This window comes from Corvus kubaryi, unplaced genomic scaffold (genome assembly GCF_017639235.1).
Source record: "Corvus kubaryi isolate FWS band 111438036 unplaced genomic scaffold, C.kubaryi_AGA036_p1.0 133, whole genome shotgun sequence".
NCBI lineage: Eukaryota > Metazoa > Chordata > Aves > Passeriformes > Corvidae > Corvus > Corvus kubaryi.
This window is the reverse complement of record NW_024580667.1, coordinates 15289633-15316810: the sequence shown is the minus strand read 5'-3', so window position 1 is coordinate 15316810 and position 27178 is coordinate 15289633. Positions and strand designations below refer to the sequence as shown.

Here is a 27178-nt window from a genome sequence, read left to right as displayed (position 1 = left end):
ATTTCTAGCAGAAGCATCTTGCATGGTTTCATTCTCGAAGGAGCTGGGCCAGGCAGGTGGCCAAACACCCTGCCTTCCCATGCTATACCACCAGCCCATGCTGCATATGCAGGAGTTGACCTGTGGAAAGGCTCCTTTCAGGAAGGAAATGCCAGTGACTTTGTGGCATCCTAAATCTCTTTTCCGGGAAAAGGCAAGGACCAATTGGTAGCCAAACCAGCTAATGCTAGCCATTTGCCATTTCTGCTGTCTTGCTCTCTCCCAAGATTAAATCTAAAATGTTTTATTTTACCCTATGTTTGCACAGCTCCAGCACAGGGTTTGCCCTGGAATTGCTTATGGGAGGCAGTTCATCCATAGTTTTATCCATGCAATCTAGTATATGTGAGAATTTTGTGATCTTCCTTTGGCTATGAAAACCTGCTGAAGAATGGGCCCCTCAATCTCTGTTCGCTTACAGGCTTTGAAACCAAGAGTATTTCTGTTGAACCTGGTGTCACCCAGGTGGGAAAAGCTTGCTGGGATGGAAACTGAGTGCAAAAGTGCCATTCAGCAGTGTAGAGGAGCATAACTGTGCGTGAGGGGGTGGGCTGTCAGTGCGCATTATGTGCCGTATGTGCACGGCTGCAGTTTAGATTTACTCGTCCTTGGCACACCCATGTTGGCTGTGTATTTCGGGCAGTGAGGCAGACTGAGGCTGGCATCATGCTCACCTTCCAGGGGAGACAATTCCAGCATTCAGGTGGCCCTTTCTCCACCAATTTTCACTGAGATGTTTCTGTGCAATTTCTGCTACTTGGCTGGTGCCTTTAAAGTCCCGTCCCAATACAAATGGCAGGAAATCCAATATTCATCATGAACACAGCTTTTGAAATGTTTGTGGCCATCCTGAGAGAGGAACAATTTTAAAAGAGAACCTCTCTGGCAATCTGTAGATACAATACTCAAAGCAAACCACTGCTAGTCTTCAGTTTGAGCTTGAGGCTTTTTTCCATGTCTTGGTGGGTTTCAACTATAAAAGTTTGTTTTCTTCCCAATATATACCATTCATATATAGAATAAGGCAGAATGCAAAAGCATTCACATTTTACACATGTAATAATATGAGTGCTAATTGTCATTGTGAATTATATTTTCAGTGTGTTTTCCCCACTGCCTGTCTAAATTTGAGCATAAATCTTTTCAGCCCTCTAAATTTGTATTCATGTCAGTTTTATTCACTGCAATTTTGGTTCCCTTAGCCTTGCTTTAGATTGCAGATCATGCCCAATAGTGGAAGAGTGGATTTTGAAATTCTTTTACGTGTCAGATTTCCCTGTATCCAATTTTATCAAAAAAGCTGTCACCAACTTCTTCTGAAACCAGCAAACCTTTTTCATTCTAATTACATTTTTACCATATGTTCATCCAGATGGCATATGCCAAACATTTTCTAGGGTGTTATAAAATGACCTGACTTCAGAGGGTTTAACTGTTGAAGAAGCTTTAAAAAAAAAAAAAAAAAAAAAAAGGGCAAGAGAATTTACACTGGTCAAAAAAGTAGTCCTAGAAAGAAAGAAAGAAAATAATCGATAAATATTCCCAGTTGCATTTTGTGGCTGTGATACTGAATTCTTGATATATATACCTGTACAAAAACTGTGAAAATGTAGGGAATGTTTTCTTGAAATGTTAAAAGTTGACTCCTTTTTTAACCACTGAAAATAAAATTTTTGTCTGTTGAATATGTCTAAAAAATTCTGGAGCTGTGACCGACTCTTTGGTTTCCTGCTAAACGGAGCAAAAAGAGTTTGTCAAGCCATCAGATTCTCTGTAGGAGCAGCAGTTTTACTGAGCCATGTAATAACTACTTGTGCGCTTTTTTCTTTAAATATAATTTTCAAGTAAACGGCAGTTGATGCATGATTTTGACACTTGTGCCCTCGTTCGTAATAATTCTTGGGTGATTTCTTAGAGAAAATAAATTAACCTGTGATATACTGAGAGGTGCCAGGAAGAAAGGAAGGAAGGAAATTATTTTTCATATTTAGCTACTAGTTAATCTAAATAAATGAAGATCAGTTTTTCATTTTCTGGGGGGCTTGCATATTTCTTCATCTCTATGACAGTTCTCTTTTAACTGTCATTGTTTTGGTAGTCTTCCCAGATTATCAAGCAGAAGTGTCTCAAGTCTCAAGCCCTTTTATTTAGTGCTAATTCCTGAAGAATAGTGAATGAATGAGAATTAAATTTGCTTTCTTGTGTTGGTGCAGTAAGTTTTCCAGCTCCCAGGAACTTTGAATGCGCAACCCAAGACCCTGAATAGAGTATGAAGAGGTAGTTTCAGGGCAGGATGGGCAGAGACTCATGGCAGGGACTCAGATGGACAATTGTAAATGAAATGTGTTCAGTGTCCTTAACATGCGCAGATCTTGTTGAAAATCACAACTGCAATCAACAAAGCAGATCCTCCACCACCCTCCATATTAACAAGACAGGATTTTGACAGTGCTCAACAATTTGAAGTGCTTTTGTTATTTCTGAATTAAACCTTTGATAAAAAGTCCTTATCTCCATCTTCCTTGCCTACTTCCACTCATCAGTCTGTGAGTGGTTTGACATTTCCACACACTCTTCTCCATCATTGACCAGGTTTACACCTGCTGCTGTGTCTCAAGTGAAAAAGAATCTATTTTGTATGTAAATCAATATATAGCAGAGATACTGTAACTATTTAAAAGCTAAGGATTAAACACCCTAAAATTGCAAGCTGCTGTTAATTTGTGAAGTAATTGAAACAAACCCTAATAGGGGAATACAAAATGAGACACCAAAAAGCAGCATGTCTCCACCCTGTCAAAATATGAGGCAACAGCCAATTGATTACTGTTGTTTTAGAGTTTGTGGGTGTGCAGCTGTATTCGACTCAGATTGAAGTATCACTTTTTCTGCTCTCTTTTTCGATGTCTTTGCAGAATGGAGCTAAAGTTGTTCAGGTGCCTTTGTTACTTATTTCTAAAATAATGCTTATCATAACCAAGTTTGCTGTGTTCATGCCATAGTTTTCAATTTCTTAGAAGAGTTAGAGCTCTAAGCATTTTTCTGTGGAAATACAAACTCCATTTTTTGTAAAAAAAAACTTTCGACATGTCAGGGAATGACATGTCAGAACCCAAAGGCTAAAAAAGCATTGTACTCAGGTACTTTGCTTTTAATTACTGGTATGCATTATTGTCAAGTTCTAGATTGCAGTCTTTGTTTAGATATTCCTTGGATTATTCAGCCTGTAACTTAAATAAGGACATTGCTAGGAAGGTTTCCATGGAAAATATTACCAAGTTAATAATTCTGAAGCTAATTGTGTGAAGGTTCAAAGTGTCAGCCTTAAACCACACCTCCGACTAAGCCAAGCATGAATTTGGGTACACATGTTGAGTTAGGTTCCTCATCATGTCCTGGGCTTCTGAATTGTGTTTGCAGGTGCTAGCGCCGTGATGCAGCTGATCAGTGCTCACCAGGGCGTTTTTCTTTCCTAATTTTCTTCCTCCTTTGCTCATTGTAGGCCCCTTTGTGGGTAAGTGTGCACATGAATTTTATGCCACCCTGCAGTGTCTATTCTGCTTCCTGTGTTGGTGCCTGCACACTCATATGCCTTCTCTCCCATTTCCCCTGTTACGTTCTCTTTTGAGTAGAGCAGTTGCCACAGAGAATTTTTGAGAGTAACTGCTTATGATTGCACTTCTGCTATGATTTTCCATAGCTGGTAGTTTATCTCTTAGAAGAGTCTGGTATATAAAATCTCTGTTCAAGAAATTCTCTAGGAATTACTCTCCTTAATATGGCAGCAGTCTCCCACTGCTGACAATGTGAGTGCATCAGAGAAGATGGACTTTTGTAAAGCAGGGACTAATCTCAGCTGCTGAAAATGGGAGGAAATAAGTGCCTCTCTTTGAAAAGGCAATCTAAGGGCAGCTTGCATTTGTGGAAAGAACAATTCATATTTAAAATCTCAAGCTTTTTATTTTTCTTCCATTTTCCCTTGAGGAAAGTAAATCTTTAGGTATGATGTAAGAACTCTACCATCTAAATACATTTTTTATGGTGTTTGAAGCAAATGTCAAGTTTGTAGTGTTGCAGTTATTCTTCTAGGATCTTTCACAGTGTAAGGGATGTTCTGGGTAGGGTTCCCCAAAGTGGCTTTTTTGAGTCCAAGCTTATTAGATTCTGGTTTACAACACTTAGCATAGTTATTCTGCAGAAGTCAATACTTTCCATAGCTGAGATGGAGATCAAATACCTCTAATTATTGCAAAATTCAAATTAGTCTTGGACTGTGGTACTACAACTGGCATCTCAATAATGAACCAACCACAGGAGGAAGCGGGTTTGTCAATGTACCATCACAGAAAGCTTTGAGCATTCATCTAATGTCTTCTGGGATCATGTTTATATTTCTTGAAATACACCCCCAACACACTGAATGGCACAAGAATATCTGATGCAGCAAGCTGTGGAAGCGTGAGCTGCAGAATCTTTTCAGTTGATGTATTTCAAGGTGGATAACCTTAAAAATCAATAGTGTCTGCAGCACCACTCAGAATCCTGATGGACTGCTCCTCGCTGATCCTCTTGCTTAGGCTGTGAATAACTGATGCCTGCTGCAGATCCTCAGCACCAGCTGAGGCAGGGGCTGGAGCATCCAGTAGCAGGGCTGCTCTTATGAGCAAATCTCTGTCTGCTCTTAGAATTTTTTATGTGAAGTGCAGCTGTTGATGGGGGGTTTTGGGGATAGTTTTGGGGTTTTTTGTTTTTTAAAACAGACTACACAAGTGCTAGATGACAAAGTACAGCAGGGAAGTAGTTTTCAAAGGCTCAAGCAGTATTTTCAAGTTGCTTGTAAATACGGCATTTTCTCTTTGGAGATAGAAGGCACGTTCTGTTCGGGCTTGTAGTGCCCCAATTACAAAAATGGAAGCAGCTATTAGGAAAAAAATGATTAAGTAGATTATCTTAACTTTGTGGGAAGTTAACTTTATGGGGCTATTGTCTAAGAGATGTTAAAAATGCAGAGTTTTGTCTTCTCTACCCAAACAAAGTTCTCAAGTTGAAATAGATAGTTTTTTAAATGCTGGTGACACCTCAGAAGTTGTCTCATTAGAAAGCCAAAATGTTTGAATATCTAGAAGCACAAATCATAAATAGGAATTTATGGGGAGGAGGTGCCGGGGAGGTCTTGAAGATTGATTTCTTAAAGGCTCTGCATATAATTCTCTGGGTTTTCTAACAGCTCATTGGAAAAACAAAGTAGAAAATTACCTAAATAAACTGACAAAAGCTGGAGGAACAGGAGGAGGAGGAAGAGAATGAAGCATCAGATGTGTTGCTCTAGCTAGTAAAAAAACCAATTACTCTCTTTGCTGACCTCACCTTATCCATGCAGGATAGCACAGAGATATTCTCTTGCTCTCCTATTTTTGTAAGGAAGTAGCTTCTGCTGGCTCTGATCATATGCATAAAACGACAGCATGCTACTCTTAGGCAGACTGAATCTAGTGATAGGGATAGAAAGCTTCTTTGAAGAAAAGCCCTAGAAAAATCCACTAACAGAAATAGATTGCCACTGAGAGTTTACTGAGATTTTGCTGCTCTTCTGTGTATCAGTAATGAAGCAGACCATGGAGAGAAAGTAAACTGATGTCATGCCCAAGGTATATGTGCTGGGGAAAGATCAGAGAAGTGCATGTCATTGATGCTGAAAATAGATTCTGAATGATACCTTTCTCCTTATGGACTGCCTGTTTGGAGTTCTTCAGGGAGTTGTATTTGCAGATGGAAAAGGGACAGGTGATGAGAGCAACAATGCTGGTTGCATGATATGTCCCTTAACTCTCATGTTATAATGTATTATATGTAAAATTATCGAACATATGTGGAAATTACTTGACTTTCATATTGTTAATTAATTATGAGGACACCAACTGATGATACTGCCTAGGGCTGTAGGGATATCTGCCTCTCTGATATGCATTTTGCAGTTCTTAGGTTGGGCACCTAGTTGTTACCCTTCTCAGAGCCTGTGCCCTCTCTGTAGGTGGGGTTGGGACTTGGCTCCCTCCATTTGTCTGCTGCATTTATTTACCATGAACTAGAGTTAGTTCAGCACTTGCAGATTTACAGTCTCTTGAAAGCAATAAAAGACTTAACTCTTGGCCAGGCAACTTGAAACAAATATTATCTGAGCTCTCTCAGGACTGCAGTAAGTTGATGCCATGAGCTGAAGTCTGTCTTTGTACTGTGCTGACCAGGTATTGCTTGTTGCCTGCAGTGGTAGTTTGGATTCCTGAAGCACATGAGTTCAGTGGATGGTGTTTGGGGTATGACACTGCAGTGGTCTGTTTGCCTGTCTGACTGGCACAGGGAATTGGTAGCTGTGATTCAGTGGGGAGCTCCAGGCATTGGGTGGAAAATGCAAAGTATGTTTTGGTTCTGACTTTGTACAGCATCAGCTACATTTCAGTGTTTATTAATGTTATTTTAAAATCTTTATGCTTTAAAACCATTACCTATTTCATGGATATGTGATATTGGATAGCTTTCATCCATTCTATTTTCTGCTTGAAAAAACAAGTTCTTTGCCTCCAGCCATGAGAATTTTTTCTTCTAGGTACAATAAATAGGCTTTGTCATAACACTGTAGAAGAGAGTATTTAGTAATTCCATGTAAATATATTTTCTTTATATATTTTGTTTCTTTTTTTATTTGTGGCCTGGAACATTTTGAAGTGATTTCAGGTAGTTTGTCCAAGTAGCAAATACAGAGCTGTTATGTGTGCCTTAGGAAGGGAGAGGATTCAGCTCAGCTCAAAAACTTGCTTAACATGTTAGATCCCCAAATTTAACTGTGTGTCCTCTTTTTAAAAAGGCTGACAGTTCTAATTGTTGTGTTTTATGTTATGAGTAGGTCGCTACTATTATTTTTCCCTTCCAAAAATTGAAGGATGAAAAATTCAAGCACAGAAAACAAAGGCTTTATTGTCGGGCTATTTTTCTTTCATTTATGGGGTATGATTAAATGTGTACTGTCAAAAAGAGGCCTCTTTAAAGCCTGATACTATTGATTACTATTTGAGACCCGCCAGCAGCATTATTACTTAATGCATAAGAAAATCTAATAGAAAATTATTAAGTTGGTTTTTTAATTCCTCTAGTGAGAACGTTTCAGGTATTCATCTCATATCGTTGCACAAATTGCTTGGCTCAAGTAGATACCACAAAATCATGTTTTAATGATTTTTTTCCTTTTTCCATCTTTTATGTTTTTTCACAGTCACATGACACAATCAGCCACATTTGAAGACCCTCGAATAGAGAGCTGCCAAATAACCCCTCCAGCCCCTCGGAAGGTGGAAATGAGGAGGGATCCTGTGCTAGGATTTGGGTTTGTGGCTGGTAGTGAAAAGCCAGTTGTTGTACGCTCAGTAACACCAGGTATGTTTTCCCCACTTGACCCCAGAAGAAAACTTCGATTTAGCCTACTAAGAAGAAATGCAGCTACAAATTTGAGAACTGTTGAAATATTCAGGCGGACAAAGTAATCACAAAAACTGAATAGAATTTTAGCCTGGTATTACCCAGTGGTTTCCTTCCTCACACTCATTTCTGAATGTTACATAAATGTGTTAGCAAAAAGGCGTTTTGGAGTTATTGCTCTGAGCCATTACTGTTGTTTGCCTGAAAAAAGTTAACCCATTTCATTCAAGGGAAAGTCTTCTCCCTAGTATCTTTATATTGGTTTGCTGTCACCTTCATTATCATTGAATCAGCGTTTTCAAGAGGTATGTTGAGTTCTGAGATTAAAACGTGCATATTTTTCATTCTTATCATCACTTTCCCAAGGAGAGCTACGTTTCTAAAAACAATATTTCTTTCTGAAAAGGAGGATGTTATTGCTGGCTTTTTTTTTTTTTTTTTTAAATGAATGCATCTGTATAACTATATGGTTAAAAACCAGGTCAAAATATATCCCTAAACATCTTACCTGCAGTGAAAATTAGTGAGGTTTTTGATATTTTTGAAGTCATGAGAGACCAGACCTGGGACTAATCTGTCTCTCAAATAGCAGGCTCCTGCTCTCTATGCTTAAAAGTTGAGTTGTTACATAAAATTGCTGGGGAGCCAAGGGCAGGGATTTGACTTTGCTCTTGTTCAATACGTTCTCCAGAACCCCCACAGAGAGCAGAGGAGAGGCAAAATCGACTTTGTGAAGTTCTGATGTCATTTACCCACGTGTGTGCATTGATTACATTTGTATTGCTTTCACATGAAGTGAGCAGTGTAACTAATATTTGAATCAGATCCAGACAGCTTATTTCTCTCAACTTGGCATTATTAATGTAGTTTTATGTTCAAATTTGGAAAATGTGTTTACTATGTTTTGTTCCAAGTGAATAGCAGGAAATATGAGCTCAGGACAACATTCTCATACATGGATTAGTATCCATTTATGTGTGATATAGAAGTGGAGTAAAGTTTTCAAAGCAAACAGAGGACAGGATCAGCATTAGCTCAGTTGAATGAGTTTGCTTTGATGCTGAAACATCTTTTAAGAGTTTATCTTCATAGTGGTAATATTATTCTGCTTTTTATGTATCATCATTGCAGAGTTTAAAGACAAAGACCAGAGAGGATATATCTTTTCATTAGGAACTGTGAAGCCACATCATCTTCTGGGCATGTAATTGTGCTGAGAAAGAAAGTAATATGTGCATTTTATAAAGTACAATGCACTCAATGTGTATTTCAGCAGTGCCAGAATCCAAACCACACAGACATATACATGACTGATTGTCTATTCAGAATAATGATAAATATTCATGTCTAAGTGAAAGTGGCAGTGCTTCTGGATGTATCTGTGTTCATCAGGTGGTAGGAATCCAGCAGAAAAGAGACTCAGGAGGCTGGAGGTATAAAAACTTACTGCCTTCAATTGAAAAAAACAGGGTTTTTTTGCCTAGAACAGAAAAGTCAGAGGAGAGGCCTGTGAATGACATTCAAATATGTAAGTGATGTTTCATAGGAAAGAGGAATAAGATGTTCTTTGGTGTTACTTTGCCTGGAACAGGAAACAATGTGTTACAGCCAGGGAAATCTGGTATGCTTACCATGGAAAAAGACTTCCTGGTCTTAACTGTAGATAAAAGGATCATTTGTTCACAGGAAAAGGAATCCTCAGGGTGGTCTTACAAAATATCAGACAAATATTGATCAAGGATGAATAAAATAAGGTTGAATACACCTTAAAGCATGTGTTAGCCCATGGCTCATGGGTCCTTTTGACCCTTCAGAAAACTGAGCCTTTATTTTAGGTGGTTAGACATGGGTTTAGAACTTGACGAACTTCATTAGAAGTTGCTAAGCCACTAGCTTGCAAGATTTTCCTGGTGAGGGAGTACTGGTAATGTCAGAAATAGTGTTAGTGAAAAACTGTCATTAAGTGAAGAAAAAATACACTTGTAGTATGTGAACAACAGTGTGTCTGTGCATTTACAATGGTGTGCTAACCTGTGCTCTTTTTTTTTTTCTCTCCATTTGTCTGCAGGCGGCCCCTCTGAAGGAAAGCTTATACCAGGGGATCAAATCATAATGATTAATGATGAGCCAGTCAGCACTGCTCCAAGGGAGAGAGTCATTGACCTTGTCAGGTAGTTGATGTCCTGTCACTTAAACTACGAACCCTGTGACATATTGCCTCTGCAGTCATTCAGTAGTACAGCAAGTCTTGCCTTCTCATGGCTGAGAAAAGGGAAAATAATGTTCCTTTAGTTATAATGAAGAATGATCAATTATTTTAGTATTGAAATGAAGTGTCCTCTTAAAATGTTATCTGGGTAGCTGAAAAAGTCTAAAAAAATCCAGGAATAGCTCCAAAGTACTTGGGTATTAAAAGAGGAATAGTATGCTCCTGGTATTTATTTTTGGTATGCGTTGTTGAAAAGATTGTTCCTGGAGCATGGAAGCTCCAGCCACTGTTACATTACTGTTCATTTTTCACATGAAGAAAGTTAAGTCAGGTTTGTCTTATGTGAAGAATAAAGAAAACTTGGTAGGGTGATTTTTGAGAGTGAATGAATGCATATAAATATATAGGGAAGCTCAAAAAGTGTTTAGGTGGAATTCAGGTAGGTGAGTTCGTGTAAAAGAGAGAAGACAGAAAATGCGACCAGAAAAGTGACTGTGGATAGTACAGGAAAGGAGAAATGTCAGTATCTGTAATGGGATGGAAGGAAAGGAAGAACAGTGACTGACAAATGCTAAAGATGTAGAAAAATACGTATTGTGGTTCATATAATAAACTTTGCTTTTGGAGTAACAAGAAATGTTAGTGCATTGCACAGGAAAATGGCAAGTAACTAAAAGATTAAACACAAAACTTAATAATTTAAATTCCAGTGTCCTGGTTGCGGTACACCAGTTTTGTTTCTGTATTCTCCTTCCCATTGGTGTAAACTCTGAATTGGTGGGTCTTCTTGATTCCTGAGAGATGGTCAGGTTTTAATGGTACAGGTACCTCTCCCCAAAACTTGTGGCTATCAGTGTTTTCAGTGTCACACATGTAATTTTGAAAAGTCACATTTGTTTACAGAAATTTGGGCAGGAAGTGCCACAACAGTCATATTTCTGCAGGTGACAAATTGAGCAAATGGGTGCTCATTTGCTGAGGATTCAGCTGTAAGGAAAAATTCCAAATATGATGCAGAAATGGTATAAAAATGCCAGCAATGCTCATACCTTCATCTGTGTTAGGTGGGACTAAACAAAATATATTTTCAGAAAAACTTTTTAAAAAGATGTTAACCTGCAAGTCAACTAACAAACACAATTTGCTAAGAGCTTCTTGTGATGAGTAGACTCCATGAACTGAAGGAACTGTCCTGCTCTTAATAACTGTCTTGTGCTCTGTGTTGACCACCTGCATAAGTCTCAAAAATGGGTCTTACACTAATTTTTGATGTCTTTGTTTCTTTATAAAGCAATAATATTTCCTTCTTTATTCTTTCCCTTATTCTTTGACATTAAGCAAAGTTAGGATCTCTGTCTCATTTTCTGCTTCCAGCAATATGTAGGAATAATAACAAGGAAAATAAACTGATTAGTCCTGAGACAAACTGAATTTATTGTGTAGCTGATCCTCTGTCTGCCTTCAAACAAGAATAAGAATATCACCTTTCCCAATTACACTGACTACATAGGTAGTGTCAAATTAAGTGTTGTTTCATTCCAGGGAAAGCTTTAGGTGATGATTTTTTTGCACTGTAATTCTACCTCTGCTCTCAGAATCTGTCTGCTGTTGGGATTTTGATAGAGACTCATTCTTTGATGAAATTTGGAGTGAAATATATTGAGGTTGTATGTTACAGCATTTGAAAACAAGAGCTTTCTTTTCATGCCAGTGGGGATGCCTGGAATGATTAGACACTGTCAGTGTGCAGTCCTGACACCACAGCAGAAGCAGTTCTTTACATCAATGAAATAGTGAATCTCTTCTGTATAATTGAAGGTTTTCATATGGGTTAGATACATCTGCAACTTTTCAACACATCTGCATTTTTCAATATGCGTGGGAGAAGTTTTGAAATCTTGTTTTCTTGCAGGTAGCAGCATGTCAGTGGTCAGCAGTGAATATGTTTTAAATGTATAGGTTATGCAAATGGGCATAATCACAAAATCATAGAAGAACTGAGAGGAGATTTCTGGAGGCCATCCAGTCTAACCTCTTGCTCCAGGCCAGGTAGTGTCAAAGTTAGACGTGGCCGCTCAGCACTTGCCAAATCAAGTCTTTAATATCTCCAAATATGGAGATTTCCCAACCACACTGGGTAGGTGTTTCTGTTCTTAACCAGTGGCCTTTCAAAAAGACATGAACCAGCTTGACATCAGCCTTAGATGCATCCCCTCTAGGCCCATAGACTTTTGTCACTCTTACCTAAGCAATCCCTAATTCAGTCTTTGTCTAACTTTGTTCCCTAAATTCTGTCACTGAGTGCAGGGATGAGGGTGGCAGACCTTGCCACTAAAGGCCAAAACCAAGAAAGCATTGAGCATCTGAGCTTGTTCAGTGTCCTTCATCAGGTTTCCCTCTCCATTTAGCAGCAAGTTCGTATTTCCCTTGGCTTTCACTGCTATTGTAGTTGTAGAGACCCTTCTTGTTATTCTTCATCCATCCTGGATAAGTTTCAGGACCAGATGAGCTTTGCAAACCTCATCCCTGACTGGCCAGGTACAGCTTCTCTGTTTCTCCTCAGTAACCTGTCTCCATTTCCATCTCTGATTTCCTTCATTTTGCCCTTGGTCTTGTTCAGGCTGTCCCTGTGGAGCCACACTAGTGTCCTGCTATGCCTGCCTGCTTCCTTGCAGATTGGAACAGACCATTCTGGCACCTGGATGTGGCCCTCTGTGAAGATAACCCAGCTCTACTGGGCTCTGGCCTTTCAGAGCTGCATCCCACAAAACCCTGTTTACCAGTGCCCTGAACAAGCTTCAGTCTTATTTTAGACTGGACTCCTCTTCCTCCTTTCCTTCAGGATCTTACACTGTATCATCTTGTGGTCACTGCAGCACATTAATGAGAAATTGATATTCCAACATTATTTTTTTCTGATTACATCGTCTCTTGCTGATGAGGTATAACAAGGTATGTTTTATATTCATGATGTGAAATACAGTGGCTATTTTTATGCACCTTTCCCTCAAAGCTTTTGTAAAATCAAGAAACAATTTGTTGTTATAATTGCAGAGAGTGTGGAAAAAATTAATCTACTTTCAAAATACTGACATAAAGAGTATAGCATGTCAAATAGGAAAAAAAGCCAAATGGCATGAGAAAAGAAAAAGGCAGATTTCACAACCAGAAGAGCACCAAACTTCACCAGAATTAGGAAAGCCCAAAACTTTCAAGCAAAATACACACAAATGTTAGATGTTAAGTCAACCTTGAATGTTAAACAGCATTTTTAATGTAACAGAATATTTAATTATTTTCCAAGAAAACATTGTCAGAACATTAACTTATGAAAAGAGTTATGAGATTGAAGGAAAAGAAAATGGAAACGGTAATTTCTGCTGCAATCCATATTAAAAAAAAAAAAAAAGTCCACCAGAAAGGGTATCTGAAAAAAGTCAATTAAGTCTTTTTTCATTAGAAAAAAGCATATTCTTAAGCAATAAATTTGCTTTATTTCTAAACTTCCCAATACATAAATCACACTAATTTCTTTTAGATCATTTGTTTTTCTTCAGCCCTTTTCCTAACAGCTCCAAATTCATTGTCTGTTACTCCGACAGGATTAGTAGTAGATAGACAGGTGTTTCAAGAAAGTCCCTTTTGTGTAATGGTTATACTACAGGAAAATCAAGAAGTTAAATGCAATGCATAATACAGAAATTCTCCCATCGGCTTTTTATTGCATTGTAATATTTTCATTATGCGTGGGCTTTTTTAACATTCATTACTGAAAATAATCTTGCTTAAGTAGAAAACTGTTATAGCCACTTCTGCCAACTCCCGGGGGTACTGAGCAGGAACCTGGTGAAAGACTTTGGTTTGTTTTTTAAGAATTGAGGGATACTCTTTTATCCTAGGAAGTCTCAGGTCTGGGATATTCATTATCTATATCCCCTGTCGGTCATTCTGATCCATTGAATTCTTTTGGCTCTGCTTTACGGGCAGCACTTGATTAGTGTTCAAGTCATCCTTTGAAAGCCAGGGTTGCAGAAATAGAAATACAGTATGGTTTGCAGACAAAATCCATTTGGACTCATTATTTCTGGGTGCTGTTCAATGGCTTTTGCACCATAATGTGTTCACCTGAGATATTTCCAGCACAAACTCAGAAGTCATGTTTATGGTTTCCCTAACAAAGAGAGGTCAGTTTTATGAATGTCGCTTATGGCTGTGGTCAAGACGTATTCCATTCAAGACAAAAAGTTACAGAAGTTCAAAAAGAGGAAGAAACAAGATCACTTTTCTAAATGTAAGCTTCAAGTCGAGGCAAGGAGCAAGCAAACAGAATACAAAAGATGTATTTGAAGTGCAGTCAATTCAAAATTTATCAGGAGCTATTTCTGTTGGTTTTATTTTGCTGCTGATACAGATTCTGTGAGTTAAAGGTTTTCACACATACTTAACAATAAGTACTTTGAGATAACATTAAAGTCATGGCAAAATGGAGCAATTTCTTCCTTATTAAAAGGTGAGCAACAATGCAACACTGATGTATTAGAAGGTACATTAATGTAAGGTAGCAATTAATCGGTTGCTCAGAGGTGCATGTATTTTATTATCATTGGTTAATGTTACATTTATATCTTTTTAAGAATCAGCTTAACCCACCCTTTTTGTTGAAACAAAGAAATACATCTAACAATATGCCTTATTAGATTTTTAGGCAATTTCTTGTTTATCTGACTTGTTTATCTTAGATTAGTGATCAATGACTTGTTTATCTTAGATTGCACTGAGTAGGCATTGGTCTACAAGGATCCCAACGTATGTACACTGTCTTTTTATTTAGCAAGGTATTTTACTGAAATTTTAAGTGACACACAAGTGTACTGCTTATTTCATAAACCAAACAGTGAGTACGGCATGGTAGTGGTATTTTGTTCACACTTTAATTAAGACAGTTATGCAGGCAACCATCCAGAAGAAACTGGCATCTGAAGAGGGTGATCCATCTGAGATACTTGTTCTGGAAAAAAACTACCATGTTGCAGAAAACTTTATTTATACATTGACTAAAGAAGAAGAGCAGAAAAGTGTTTTAGAGCAGAAACCTGACTTCTAGGTTGCTACATTAGGCTAGATTAGTCCATTCCTTGCAACTGTAACAGCAGTAAATTAGTATTCGACGTCCTGTGCAATTCCACTAAAAGACTTAAGTTCCAAAGTGAGAAATGAAAAAGGTGAAAGTCATTAAAGGATTTTCTTTCTTGTTGGCTCTATTTTCTGTTTAAAAGAGATGACTCAAAAATCTCTCTGAAATAGCTCTTGCTTTGGCAAGTTAATGTCACAGCAAGTTTTCATCAAGAGGATCTAGAGGATTCTTTCAATTCTGCAGTAGAATTTATGTTTTAATTGTGTATTGCCATAAGACTGGAGAGAAGGAACCCTCCAGGATTTTAGGCTGCATATTGCATTTTAAGTGCTAACATGAATTTAATCGATACTGACCCTCCTCACCATCGTTGTGAAATGGATGAGGATTCTGTCACTCCCATTTGACTCTGTGTATGTCAGGGAACCACTTTTCCTACTCTGCATCCTCAGAGCTAAATGCAAGTGTAAAAGGGAGCTCAGTGGCAGTGCCTGTCATCATCATCATCTCACAGCAGCTGAAAATGCCACTTTTGAAATGTTTCTGGATCTAGTTTAGGCAGTTTCTTACATTGGGTCAGGTAATTTTGGTGGACTTACTATTAAAGATATTCTTTCTTCATCAACATCATACAGAAAAAATCCAGCATATTAAGCTATTAGCTATGATACTGCATAGCAACCATGAACCTTGAAAACTGCTTTTTGAAAAACCAGTCATGCAGACATTTTAATTTGAAGGTACTCCATTATACTCCCAGTTCAGTATATAAATCCAGAGGCTGTACCCACTTTGTGTCAGGCCCTGATTGATGAATTGCTAGTGTTTTAGGTTTTAAACACACAGTGGTGAACAAAGGGACAAAATGTTGGACCAAGTGATCTGTAAGAATTTTACAAGTGCCATCAATGGAGATAAGCTTTCTGCCAGGGCATTTAATTAGCTACATCTGATCAGCTAGCCCATGCAGGGAGCTCAGAGGCAAGACATTAGAAGTCAGTTTCTGTCAGTCTTGAGGGGTGTTGTTAGATATGTATCTTCTACCTTTTGAGGTGTTTTTGCAATGTAATACAGAGATAACTGAATCACACTTCAAATTAGCTCTGTATCTGTTAGAGCACACATTTAATACTGTCTCATTTATCTTCTTTTCTTGCATGTTGTGGTGCTTCTTGTTCTTGAGCTAATATATTGAGGGCTAATTCAGGTCTCTCCAGATTTTAATTACTAATCTGCAATAACACTTCAAAAATGCCTGCCCACCTTTTCAAAGGCCTGTAAGAGCTGAAAGCTGTATAGAGATATTACTTGTTATTGTTAAAATCAATACCAACTATGGACATTGTTCTCTTTTAAATCCATTGTATCTCTGTGTCTTGGGTGACTTTATGATGTTGTATCCCATTTCGCTGCTCTATGCCCAGAAATTAATTTTGTGCCTTTTTGTGCCTTTAAAGTGAGCCTGAGAGGGGGGAGAGAAAAAAACCCAGCAAAACTTTCAAAGCAGTTTTGTTTCAAGGACACAGATATACAGACTCCTCTGCGTTTTTCTGCAGCGGTGAGAGAGTGAAGAAGCACCCTGCTTGCTTTTTTCAGCCATTTTTTTGGGGTTTTCTTTCCCTCCGGAGAGTTGAACTTTGTTTTCCTGGGACTTTGATTTTTTTCCCTTCTTCTTTTCTGGACTGTTTCAACATCAGAACACATCAGGAGGATTTTTTTTTTTCATCAAGGCCCCAGAGGAGGGCCCACCCCATCCCAGCTCCAAGGAGGAGGGGAGAGGTTACCTACAGAAGGACTCTGAACTTTTCTCAGATTTTCTCTCCACAGCGAGAGGTTTTATTATTTAGCATTATTGTCCTTTTCCTGTGTGTTTGTTAAATAAATAGTTTTTATCTCTTTCACTTTCCTCCAAGGAAAAAATTCTTTTTTTTTCCCAAACCTGGTGGGGGAGGGCTGGTTGTAACCTGCCTTCTATCAGAGGATATTTTCCTCCAAATTTGTCCAAACCAGCACACTCTGAAAGCATGCAGTGTCATATCCTTTCTTATTCTTAGCAGAAAGTTGACTGACATGATTTAGAAAGGTTTGGCCTTGATAATTCACATGTTCTGAATGCTGAGATCTTTATTTGTTAAGTAAACTTAATTTTCTCTTTGTATTAACCATGCTGAATGGCCCCCAGAGTTGGCAAGTATAGGCCCTTTTTGAAATTTCAAGGCTTGATGTGTCATCTGGTTGAAAAGTTTTGTCATCATCTCACTCTGTTCTCTAGAAAAAGGAGTCAGCCATGATGAATTTCAGGTCAGCTGTTCCCTAACAAGTTGCTTATGGAGTAAGGGTATGAATGGAGATGTGGAATGGCTGTGCCCAAAACACAAGTAACTGTACTGAATGCCTTCTTCAGATGTGAACCAGCAAATGTTGCTCTCATTAGCTTGTTCTGACAAGCTTATTGCTTCTCATCCAGTTAAACAAAAATGTTGGCTTGTCCGAATGGAAGATTTGCTCGAAAGCCGGAATGCACTGATGTGACTATTTCAGAGTAATTGTTTCCATGTAAAGTCATACAAAGGAACACCCAGCTTTGAGTTTATTATGAATTAATGCTTCCATGTGATGGATTATCTCTATATTTCATGCTCTGCAATGGATGTTTATCCTTTGTGCTGTTTATACAAGCCCCATGCATCAATGGATTACATCCAGTTGGAATATGCAGCAGGAGGTACCTAAAAATCTCATGTCCTATGTTTGGGGTGGAGAAGGTGAGAGAGTAGTTGTCAAACAACCGAAATCTCATGGTTTCTCTTTCCCAACTGCATTATATGTCTCTCTCCTTTGAAATGACATTTCCAAATCGTCTATGACAATGTTGGGCAAGCCAGCCCTTCACATTGTGCTGTTTGTACTTGAATGTTCTGTGGATGCCTTGAAGACATTACAGCAGGACAGCTACATTTACACAGGTGTATACACTATGAAATTTGATCAGCAGAAAGTAGCAACCAGGGAGAAACACGAGGCATAGACAGCTTCAGGAGCTGTTTGGGAAATGCCAGTCTGCGTGGAACAGTTTCTGGGACTGGAGAAGCAATATAGGCTGACAGGAGAGGATTGTGCCATGCACTTGGGGCTGCCAGCTTGGAGTGGCTGTGAAGTATGACGATGACAGAGATGCCTTCACCACTGCATGCACAGAACTCACAAAGCAACTCTGTCCTTCCAGAAGTGTCTGTCTGCCCTCACTGGGAAGTTTACAACACCCTTATCCTGCTAGTCAGTTGCTGACTGATTCAGCATGTACTTGTCAGTTAATGAAGCTATTGTAAGGGCAAAACACAGCCACTTCTGAGAAGACATGATGGCTGTGGGCCTGTGATGCTTTGGGAAGGCTTTCATGATGTGGCTTTTCACAGTGTGGCATCAGCATTCCCTCTTTTCTTGAGCCAGTGCTTGCTGTATGAATCACAGAAATTAACTGTTTTTTATCTGCTACCGAAATAGCTTCAGGATGACAGAGAAGTAGTTCTTTAAAATACTGAAATGTAGATTGCATTGTCAATAAAGTGGCTTGTAGTTGCTATGAATTATACCAAAATGATGTATTTTGATAGAAAGATGGCAAAGGTGATGTCAAGAGCTGAGGCAAACATGATATTTTTATGGTTTTGTAAGTTGATCCTTGGAGATTGCTGTCAGCTACAGCTGCCTTGTATGAGGGAAAGGCAGAAAGATTTAAATTGCCTCCTTATAAGGAATGCTGTTTTGAAGGCAGCAGTTTTATGTGCACCAGTGTTCATGGGAGGTAAAAGGTAATTTAAACTGTTGAGAGAGAAGGGTGAAAGGACTGTGACCAATTTGCAATGTTTTGTATATTTCCCTGGGATGGGAAGGAAGGAAGGAGAGTGACTGTAAATGAGTAAAACCCTACTCAGAGCAAAATGTCATGGAGACGTCTTGGTACTTCATGGCCCATTGCTATAACATGTAATTTTAATGAATTGTGTAATGGGAAGCTGACTCAGGAGTCCCTGCAGATGACAAGATTTTTCTCTAACTCTGTTGCATGCTGATGCTGTGTCTTCCTGATTCTCAATTTTCACTTTCACAATTCTGTGTACTTCCCAGATGACATTTAGTCTATAAAGTAAAATAAAATGAAGAATGGTGCCTCCTGAAATTGTGTGCATCCATAAAGTGGCTGTCCCTCAGAACATTAGGGTCCACTTTCAGTGGCTACCTCTACACTTCCATTTCATATTCCTGCTCTGATGGCAGTGTTTCCTTTCAATCAGCCAAAAACATGTTAGGGATGTCAGTGCTTGAAACCTGGAACCAGTAGTTTGTCTAAGAAACTCACAAAAAATAGTAGAAATGAGAAAGTGAATACTTAATATTTAAACTAGATTGGAAGGAGCAAAGGGACAAAAACAAACTTGCCAGTGATAAGCAATGGGATGGCATGCCAGAACTTGAGAAACTGAGTGCTAGAGAGGACTCCTAATCTGTTTCACGAGGTGTCGACTACAGTGAACCACACTTGAAGTGTTTCTATACCAACACACACTGCATGAGGAACAAACAAGAGGAGCCCAAAGCTTTGGCCCCATTCCAGAGTTACAACATCATTGGCATAAGTGAAAACCTGGTGTGTCTTGGGACTGGAGTGCCATGTTGGATGCTTACAGGCTCTTCAGGAGGGATAGGCAGGGCAGAGGAGGTGGAAGGGGTGGTGGATGTAATGGAGAGGCTGAAATCTATGGAGCTTGCAGTTGACAATGGCACAGTTGAGAGCCTCTAGGTAAGGATTAAGGGACAAGTAAATAATGTGGATGTCATCGTGGCAGTCTGCTATAGACCACCTAACTAGGATGATGATGTCAATGTATTATTCTTCAAGGAGCTTTGGACACTTCCAAATTAACTGCCCTTGTCCTTATGGGTGACTTCAACTGGCCGGATGTTAACTGGGAACATGACACAGCTGACACAGGTCTAGAAGATTCCTAAAACAACTGGATGATAACTTCATGTACAGATACTTAGAGAGCTGACCAAGAAAGACACCCTCCTTGATTTGTTGTTTCTTAACAGAGAGGGTCTCATGAGCAAAATAATGATTGGCAACCATCTTGCCCACAGTGACCACAAAGCAATTGAGTTTAAAATCTCTGTTCACAAGAGGAAAAGTGTCAGGAAAACCTCAACTCTGGAAATGAGGAGAGCAGATTTTAGGCTGCTCAGGGAACTAGCAAGTAAAGTCCTCTGGGGAAACACTTTTGAAGGTGCTAGGGTCCATCAGTGCTTATCACTTTCTAAGCACCACCTCCTAAAGGCCTGGGAGCAGGCAATGCCAAAATGTTGGAAGTCAGGTAGGCAAGGCAGAAGGCCATCTTGGCTTTCTGAGCAGGGATTGTCTTCTAAAGCTAAGGCAAAAAAGGAAGGTGTATGCCCAGTGGAAGCAAGGTCACATGACATAGGAGGAATACAGAGATGCTGCTTACCACTTAGAAAGGAGAGAGAAAATCTGTGCAGCCAAAGCTCAGTTGGAATTGAAGCTGACCAGAACTGTGAGGGACAAAGAAAGTTTTTTAGAATACATAAATGGCAAAAGACAGTGTAGAAATGACAGCAGCCTGTTACAGGAGGAGGATGATCATCTCACAAACAGGGACATGGAGAAGACATTGATATTTAATGCTTTCTTTACCTTTGTCTTCAACACTGATGGCTGGCTAAGGGGGTCCTAGTGCTCTGAGCTGGTGGGCCATGTCTTTGAGAGTGATAAACTCCCAGTGGACCCTGAACATGTGTAAGATTTGCTGCTCCAGCTAGATCCCTATAAGTCTGTGAGGCCTGATGGGACTCATTTGAGGTATACTCCAAGAGCTGCCTGATGTCATTGCAAAGGCTCTTTCAATGATTGTTGAGCAGTCTTAAGAATCCAGAGAGGTCCCAGCTGACTGGAAGCTGACTAATGGTGATTTCAGGATGGGCAAGAAGGATGATCCTGGAAATTACAGACCTGTTAGTCTCACTTCAGTGAGTGGCAAAATTGTAGAAAACATTATTTTGGGAGCTATTGAAAAACACCTGAAGGACAGCACAGTCAAAGTTCAGCCAGCATGGCTTAATGAGAAGAAAGTTCTGTTTGTCAAACTTGATTTCCTTTTATGACAAGGTAACCCACCTAGTTGATCAAGGGAAGTCAGTTGATGTAATCTATTTGGATTACAGTAAATCTTTTAAAACTGTCTTCTCACAAGATCCTTCTGGACAAATTGTCCATCACACAGTTGGATAAACACGTCATGTGATGGGTGAGCAACTGGCTCGTGGGTCAGACCCAAAGGGTTATAGTGAAGGGGGTGACATCAGACTGGTGACCTGTCACTAGATGGGTTCTGCAGGGCTCCATTCTTGGCCCTGTGCTCTTCAGCAGCTTCATAAACAACTTGGATGCAGGACTGGAAGGTATAGCAAGTTCGCTGATGATACTAAATTGGGAGGATCTGTTGACTCCCTTGAAGGCAGGGAGACCCTGCAGAGAGACCTAGATAAATCAGAGGCCTGGGCAATCACCAACTGTATGAAGTTTAGCAAGGGTAAGTGCTGATTCTGCACCTGGGATGTGGAACCTTGGATGTACGGACAGACTGGGGAACAAGAGGCTGGAAAGAAGTGCCACAGAAGGGACCTGGGGGTCCTGGCCAGTGGAAAGTTGAACATGAGTCAGCAGTGCCGGGCAGCCAGGAAGAGCCAGTGGTGTCCTGGGGGGCATCAGGCACAGCATTGCCAGCTGGGCCAGGGAGGGGATTGTCCTGCTCTGGAGTGGCCTCACCTCGTGTGCTAGGGGCAGTTTTGGGTGCCACAATATAAGGAAGACATTAAGCTATTGGAGACTGTCCAAAGGAGGGCCAGGGGGATGGTGAAGGGCCTTGAGGAGAAGCCATATGAGGAGCTGCTGAGGGCACTTGTTCTGTTCTGCCTGGAGAAGACGAGCCTGAGGGGAGACCTCATTGCAGTCTGCAACTTCCTTGTGAGGGGAAGAGGAGGGGCAAACACTGATCTCTTCTCTGTGGTGACAGTGACAGGACCTGAGGGAATGGCCTGAAGTTGTATCAGGGGAGGTTGCAATTCAATGTAAGAATAAAGTTCTTCACCCAAAGGGTGGCCAGGCACTGGAACAGGCTCCCCAGGGAAGTGGTCACAGCACTGACCCCAACAGAGTTCAAGCAGTGTTTGGACAACACTTTCTGGCATGTGGTGTGACTCTTGAGGTGGTCCTGTGCAGGGCCAGGAGTTGGACTTCAGTGGTCCTTGTGGATCACTTCCAACTCAGGCAATTCTATGTTTTTATGATTTTCTGAATACTAGTCTGATAAAACTCTCTCCAACCAAATTTCTTTTTTCGTGACAGATACCTAGATTTGTTTTGTAAAATACTTGGATACAGCTCTTAGTGCAATTGACTTCGAATTTTTCTGACTTTTTCTGTGTTTGCAAGGAGTAATTATTGATTTTTTGAAGCTTTTTTAAAAATCTGATCAAAAGGCTTAAGACTGTCATGAGCAAATCCTTTCTCTTTCCTGTTTCCCTCCAAGAAGAATAATTTTGTGATTCACAGTCTCTCTTAGCAGTTGATAGATTAATGTAGTTGGAATAGAAATGTTGTGGGGACTTCTGTGTGGACTAGGAAAGTTCTAACACAGAATTAGATAATATTTTTAATTTAGCAGTAATGCAGCCAACAAGGACTCCCAAAATTGCCAAGAGATTGAGTATCTACTTCGAACTCTACATGATATGCCCAATCACAAAGTTAGTTAAAAGAGAACAGTTTTACATATTCTGACTCATTAGTCCCCAAAGTGAGATTCTTCAATTAAATATTATCACTGATTGGGATGACTCTAGGTCACAGTGGAACGTCAAAGGAGAAAAACAGTTTCTCATTAATCTGAGACAAAAACTAGTAGAAACTAGTAGAAAATAAAAATAACTAAAAATAAATTCATTTTCGTAACATTGACTGCTTCAAAAGGCAGCTTAATATGATAGATTTCTCTGGGATTTATTAGTCAGCTTTTCCTTGATTTCTGATGTGACAATTGATCATCTGTAATTTATTACAGGCAACACATGAAAAGTAGTGTAAGAGAAGCATTTTAGCTACTGCTTTAGTTTTTTAGGCTTTTTCCCATAGACATCATTTTCTGTTTGACTTTTTGCTTGACTTTTAACAACTTAATCTTCATAAACCTCCTGAAAGCAGCAGCAGGAAGAGGGGAAAAACGAATAGCGTATTTCAAAGCAGGTGCTTCCAAATTATGTTGGTCTTAGTCTTGCTTTGGCTTTGTTTGAGAAACAAAGAAGATGGTTCTGAGAAACCAAGAAGTTAGAATATCAAACTAGAGCCTGCAAATACCAAAGGAGAGACTGCAGAGATAAAACCAGATTGCCATCAGCCTACATTTCCCCAAAGGCATATTCCTTACATATTATGTGCTGAAATGTTAATTGTTCTTTTAGATCCTCCTCATGCAGACTAAAGCTTCATACATTTTACTTACTGCACAAGGGAAAATCCCTGCAGTCCACTGTCTGTATTGTTAAATAAAGTAATTCAGTTTGATTGGAGGTTTAGTTAAAATCACATTTGTTCAGTTTATGAATCAAACAAGACTTCAGGAGAGGCAAAGGTCTTGTCATCTTATATCATGGAACTTACCCATTTTATGATCACTTCAGCTTTTCAGCAGGTCTGTTACTTAGAAAGCACTGTGCAAAAGAGGCAGCTCTTTTGTAGGAAGAAATTGGTTGCTACAGCAGTTTAAAATCCTTTAGGTCATCTGTATTTCATAAAAAACATTGGAGTCATGAGATGTAGTCATTACACTGAAATCTTCATTTCATAGATCATCTTTTCTGCTCAGTATTATTTTCTATGTGTCATTACATTGTGCCAGAGACTTAGAAGGAAAATATCATCTGCCTGAGTTTATCAAGAGTAATAGCAAAAACTCTCCATATTGAAAGACAATATTAAAACAATTCATTAATTGAGTTTACAGTCCAGTTTCTTTTTAATTATTTATCTTGTGTCACTTTCCTTACTGCTCAGTTTTACATGGAAATTATACTTTTGTGACCAGAAATACCCTTTTGTTCTGCATTTCATCTGAAATTCTGTTTGTGTTCAAAGTCTTTAATTAAATATTAGGACAACTGCGTTAGTAAAGATACTGCTTCCTTTTTCCCTTAAAAAGTATTGAAACAATTTCTTAGTGTTCTACACCAATTATAGTCATGTTGCAGTGTCCAGCAGACATCTTGAGTTCATTAAAAACTCATACAAACTATCATGTGTTTAAGGAAGGAACTGTACCACATATTGACATATGAAAGAGGAAGAAAATTCAGCACACACTTTTGCAACCATATTTCTTTGGAGAAAGGGGAGATTGCATAATTTATGCTCCCAGGTATATAGACTGAGGATACAGTTTGCTAATGTAAGTCTTAGGGCTGTTTATTGGACAAATAACATGCCGTAAGCATGCAGTATGTATTCTACGTTTGTGTGTAGGCATTTGCACATATTTGTATGTATGTGTGGAGAGAGAGAGAGGAATATGTTTCATAAACCTCTATTATAATGGATTTTGGATTTGTGTGTTACTTAGAAACAAGATCCTGAGGTTCTGCAGCTCATGTTACCCATAATCTTGTCTTGACATTTTACATGGTTTGTCATGACCATTTTACATGGTTTGTACAGCCAACCTGTTACAAGGAGTGTTGCTAGACAGTTTTAAAATATTTCTTTGAAATATTTCCTTTATCTCTACCTAAAAGTGATAAATAAAAGGTGCAAATTCTGTCACGTCATTGTGATTCTCTCCAGGAAAAAAACCCTCATGTTTCATTTCTATTTTACAAGGAAAATACATGTTAAATAGAGAAAGATGTGGACCTAGGGGATTTTTGTAACACCTGTAATTTTATGAATATTACTGGTTTTATGGGGTAACAACATATACAGGTTACCTGTGGGGGGAGAGAGAGAGAGAGAGGGAGAGAGAGAGAGATGCTGCATACGTTTTGCCAAAAATACATAAACAAAATACACTTAATTTAATCCCTTTGGAGATTGTCTTACCTACAGAAGAAGCTGTTGGTGTCATGAAGCTTTTGTAAGTAAGGCAGCAACAGCTGGAACTGTGTTTCCTGTGAGATGCTGAGGAGTTCAGGAGGGCAGAGCTGGAGGTCATGGCAAAGCTGGTACTTAAGGATGACAAAATAAGCACGTCATAGAACAGTTTGTGTTGGAAGGGACCCCAAAGATCATATAGTTCCACCCTCCCTGCAATGGGCAGGGACATCTTCCACTAGATCAGATTGCTTAGAGCCCTGTCCAATCTAAACTTGAACACTGCCAGGGATGGGGCATCCATAACTTCTCTGGACAACCTGTTCTAGTGCCTCACACCCTGACAGTAAAGAGTTTCTTCCTTGTATTCAAAACATATCTTGTCTTAATTTAAAAACTCATGTCCTGTTGCAGCAGGCCCAGCTGAAAAGTTGGTCCCCATCTTTCTTAGAGACCTTCTTTAATTTACTGGAAGGTGCTATAGGGTCTTCCCGGAGCCTTCTCTTTTCCAGGCTGAACAATGCCAATTCTCTCACTCTGTCTTCATAACAGAGGTGCTCCAGCCCTCTGATCATTCTTGTGGCTCCCTCTGGACCTAGGTCTTCACACCTCTAGCTGTCATGTGGCAATAGCTGGTCAAATTCCAGAAGTTCAGAAATTTAGGGAAAGGAGCTTTGAAAGTCGTGTTCTGGAATTACAAGGGAGGTGCTATTTCCCAGTGTAGTGTGTTGAATATGGCCTCCGGTAGTAAAAACTTTGCTTCAGAAGAAGCCTAGCCAAGGTGAAGTGCAGGGTGCCTGTGCCTGTTGCTAGGAGCAAGAGGATTAAAGCTGGTATCAAGACCATTCCTCTCTAGATCCCCTTGGCTCACATAACGAAGCTCAGCCTAGAGTGAAACTACCAGAGACTGTTAAGATGCAGCATTTCATGCCTTAGCTTGCCATGGCATTAAATAATTCATTGAATCTGACCTTTCAGAGCAGTACATTGTAGCTAATAGAATGAATATAAAATGGATATAAAAAGGAAAAGAATATCAAGTGGGAGTAGGGAGGCAATACAAATTTTATATATAACCGTAGAAGGTCTGCAGTGCTGTCCGTCCCTGAAAGTGTGCTGGTAATTGGATGTAGTTAGGGAAGAGCAGCAAAAATTAGCCACAAGTTTCCCCTTTTATGAGATACATAAGAAACTCAGCCTATTTAGGCTACTGCAGGAAAGATTAAGACAGATTTATATGAACAAGGACAAACTGGGATAGCTGGTACCTTTTCAGCTTGGTAAAAAAGTCCTGTCCAGTCCTAAGAAACTGCAGCTCATAACACTGTGAGAGATAAGGGATAGAGAAAGCTATCACTTCAAGCCTTTAAATTATAATCCTGTATCTGTTGATAAGATGTGCTATAGCTCAAGCATAACATAAGGCCTTCACAAAACATCTACCAACAACACTTAGCTGGGAAGTTTGTATTTGGACAAAGTCAGATATAAGTTGTGTGTTGGTCTTGAATCTGTGTAGTAAGACTGCTCTATTTCATACCTGAATCTGGACTTTGAGAAGTTGAAGAAGCTGTGCTTACTCCCTTGGGACTATCAGCCCTTTTTGGGAAGATGTGACTTCTCCAGGAAGGTGGAAAAATGAGTAGCTCTCTCTTACAGCAGTAAATTTCTGCTCTTGGGCTCTTGTTTACTGTCACCCATGCCCATGTTCCGTCTACCTGCACTCATTGCTGCACAGAGCCTTTCAAAGTCTTGCCCACAGCTGGGTGTCTTCTGACTTGCAGCCTTCCAGATACTGATGCTACACAGGACATGACTTTTTTATTATTATTTTTTACTTTCTTTCTTTTATTTGATTAGTGTTTTGGTTTTTGGTTTTTCGAGGTGTGTTATTTCACTGGAGCTCATGACCTGGTTTTTCAGTGGAAGTCATATACAGTATGACACGGAGTTACTTTTCTGGTACACAGTGCTGAACATAGTTTAGGGTGTATTTCAGTAATATTTTTTTTTTCTGCACTGAAAATCTGTTTTGGCAATTATAGCTCTGAATGTAAGAAACAGTAGGGAGAAGTAATAATTTGGTTTGGTTGTACTGTGGTGAAGATTATGGCATGACTGCCTTAATCTGATAGGATTTACTGATCTAAAACTTAGTTTTTACTTAAGCAAC

The 27178-nt window shown here is 39.3% G+C and overlaps 1 protein-coding gene across 5 annotated transcripts in view; it reads left to right on the top strand.

The window, feature by feature from the left end:
* Positions 1 to 27178, top strand: part of FRMPD4 (FERM and PDZ domain containing 4) — a 341898-nt gene that overhangs the window by 264628 nt on the left and 50092 nt on the right. For all 5 annotated transcript variants that reach the window (XM_042037699.1, XM_042037691.1, XM_042037718.1 and 2 more), the window contains 2 exons: positions 7307 to 7467; positions 9578 to 9680. In XM_042037699.1, the coding sequence (XP_041893633.1) occupies positions 7307 to 7467; positions 9578 to 9680 (264 nt within the window). The remainder of the gene's footprint in view (positions 1 to 7306; positions 7468 to 9577; positions 9681 to 27178) is intronic.